This window comes from Physeter macrocephalus, unplaced genomic scaffold (genome assembly GCF_002837175.3).
Source record: "Physeter macrocephalus isolate SW-GA unplaced genomic scaffold, ASM283717v5 random_1254, whole genome shotgun sequence".
Lineage (NCBI taxonomy): Eukaryota > Metazoa > Chordata > Mammalia > Artiodactyla > Physeteridae > Physeter > Physeter macrocephalus.
In genome coordinates, this window is record NW_021146608.1 from 22,732 (window position 1) to 25,000 (window position 2,269).

General features: G+C 66.5%; 1 protein-coding gene across 1 annotated transcript; it reads left to right on the forward strand.

Annotated features, from left to right (window-relative positions):
• Positions 1-306: 306 nt before the first annotated feature.
• LOC114485432 (protein RCC2-like) lies at positions 307-1,802 on the forward strand (the record flags this gene model as incomplete). Its single annotated transcript, XM_055083498.1, has 2 exons — positions 307-483; positions 1,517-1,802. A coding segment is annotated over exon 2 (279 nt), but the record flags the coding sequence as incomplete, so codon positions are not given.
• Between the last annotated feature and the right edge of the window lie 467 nt (positions 1,803-2,269).

Consider the following 2,269-nt stretch of genomic DNA (forward strand, 5'->3'; position numbering starts at 1 on the left):
TAACTATTTTCCAGCGAGTGTCCTCAGGTGACCTGTCTAGACATGCCCAGGAAAAACAATCTAACACTCTCCTAACCTCCAAAGTAATCTCTGACGCGCTGGACGTGCTGCGCCGCCTGCGAAACGCGCAAGACCGGGGAGTGAAGGCTGGCGGCGTGGCGCCCAGCGCAGGCTTCGGTGGGCCGGGCTGCCCCGCGGCCGAGGGCGGGGGCCGGGCCGCCGCCGGGTCCGCCGGCCGGCAGGGGGCGCGGGCGCCCCGGGACCCGCGCCGCCGGCCCCGCCGCGCGTTCGCTTGCCGCCCGGCAGCACATGTGTTTCTGTTTTGTGTTGTAGCATTTGTTCTGGAAGCTTGTATTTACATTTTAAGTGTATCTGGAGAGTGGGCTGGAGCCCTCGTCTGGGCTGGGGAAAAAAAAGCCTTTCGGTTCGTCTTTTAGTCTCTCCTCTTCCTTTTTCTCTCCGGTTTCTCATCACTCCACGCAGGTAGGGGCTGAAAATGAAATCGACAATGATCAGTTTGCGGGGTCTGGGAAAGTTTTTTTTAAAAGAGGAGAAAAGGTAAAGAAAAAAGAAAAAAACCTGGGGGAGGTTGGGGGAATTGAATGAATAAAAAGGGGAAGGAAGGCGGATCCACGTGGTTTAATCGGAGACAGACAGAGATCCCATTGTTCAAAATCAATAAAAAAAAAAAAAAAAAAAAAAGCAGACAGGGCGAAGGCGCAGGGACGCTGGGGGAAAGTAGCGGCGGAGCCGGGCACTTTGCAGCCGGGATCGGAAGGATCTGCTGAGCCGCACGCTCGGGGAGGGGCCGGGAGAGTGTCGGGCACCATTAAAGTTTTTATTTTTCGTGTCTGTGCGAGCAGGTGTTTGGGGCCGGGGGCCGGCTTTATTTGCGCCACCACCCTCCCACCCTTCCGTGGGGGGCAGCCAACCCTAAGGGATTCGGCTAATTAGAGCCCAAGGTCGGAACCCCCAGGCTGGAGCGGAATTGGGGACTCAGGCGGGGGGTGGAGAGAATTGCATTTGAGTGGGCTTGGGGAGGGGGGTGCGGAGACAAAAACAGCAGGTGGGGCCGCCGCGGAGGGGGGAACTCCTTCACCGAGGTGCCAAAAGGGGGTCTTTGAAGTGTCCCAAAGCCTTCTCTAATTAAAACCTCGGGGATCAGAGACTTCCTTTTTCTTTCCCTTTACTTTTTGGGGACCTGGCTGCAACTATGATGCGATGTAGGCAAACCTAACTTGAGGAGGGCCCGGGGGGGGGTCCTCCATTTTTTTTCTTTCCCTGAGCGGATTGCAGTCGGGGACCTGGGCTCCCGTGCGGGATTCCCCGGAGGAGGCGCGCCGGGGCCCGGGAGGGGCGCGATTTCCTCCCGGCTCGCCCCCTCTCCGCCCACCCCGCGGCCGCCACTTTGGGGAGGGCAGGGGAGGAAGTGGAGGCCGGTGGCTCGGCTGGCTCCCCTCCCCCCGCGCAGTTTATAACCCGTCCATTGTGCGCCGCTGCCCCGTGTCTCCTCCAGCGCGACCATGCCCAGGAAGAAGGCGGCGGCGGCCTGGGAGGAGCCGAGCTCGGGCAACGGCACGGCCCGTGCCGGGCCCAGGAAGCGCGGTGGCCCGGCCGGCAGGAAGCGCGAGCGGCCCGAGCGCTGCAGCAGCAGCAGCGGCGGCGGTAGCAGCGGCGACGAGGACGGCCTGGAGCTCGACGGGGCCCCCGGTGGGGGCAAGCGCGCGGCGCGGCCGGCGGCAGCCAAGGCGGGCGGCGCGGCCGTGGTCATCACCGAGCCTGAGCACACCAAGGAGCGCGTCGTGAGTGCGGGGCCGGGGCTGGGGGCCGGGGGGCAAGGGCCGCGGCACGTCACCGCGCGCGTCCTGACCGGGGGCGGCGGGGCCGGCGCAGGCCGCGGGCTGAATCATCGCCGCCGCCACAGCATAACAAAAGGGCGCGGGGCAGGCGCGGGCCGGGGCCTACCCGACCCCGCCGCCGCCCACCCGCGCGGCCGTTGGCCGTTGGGGCGCGCGCCCCGGGCCCCCCGCCGGGGGAGGGGCAGCCGGAGCCCGCGCCCGCCCGCGCGAGGGGGTCATGGCCCCGCCCCCGGCGCCGCTCGAGCCGACTCCCTCCGCCTCCCCTCCCCCTCCCGCCCCGGGAAAGGAGACTTTTCCAAGTTGTCTCCGGCCGGAGGAGGGGAGGCGCGCACCGGGCCCGGGGCGCGGCGCAGTGTGTCCTCGGTTGCCCCTGGCCCACTGTGGCCGCCGGTCGGCCCCGGCACCGCGGG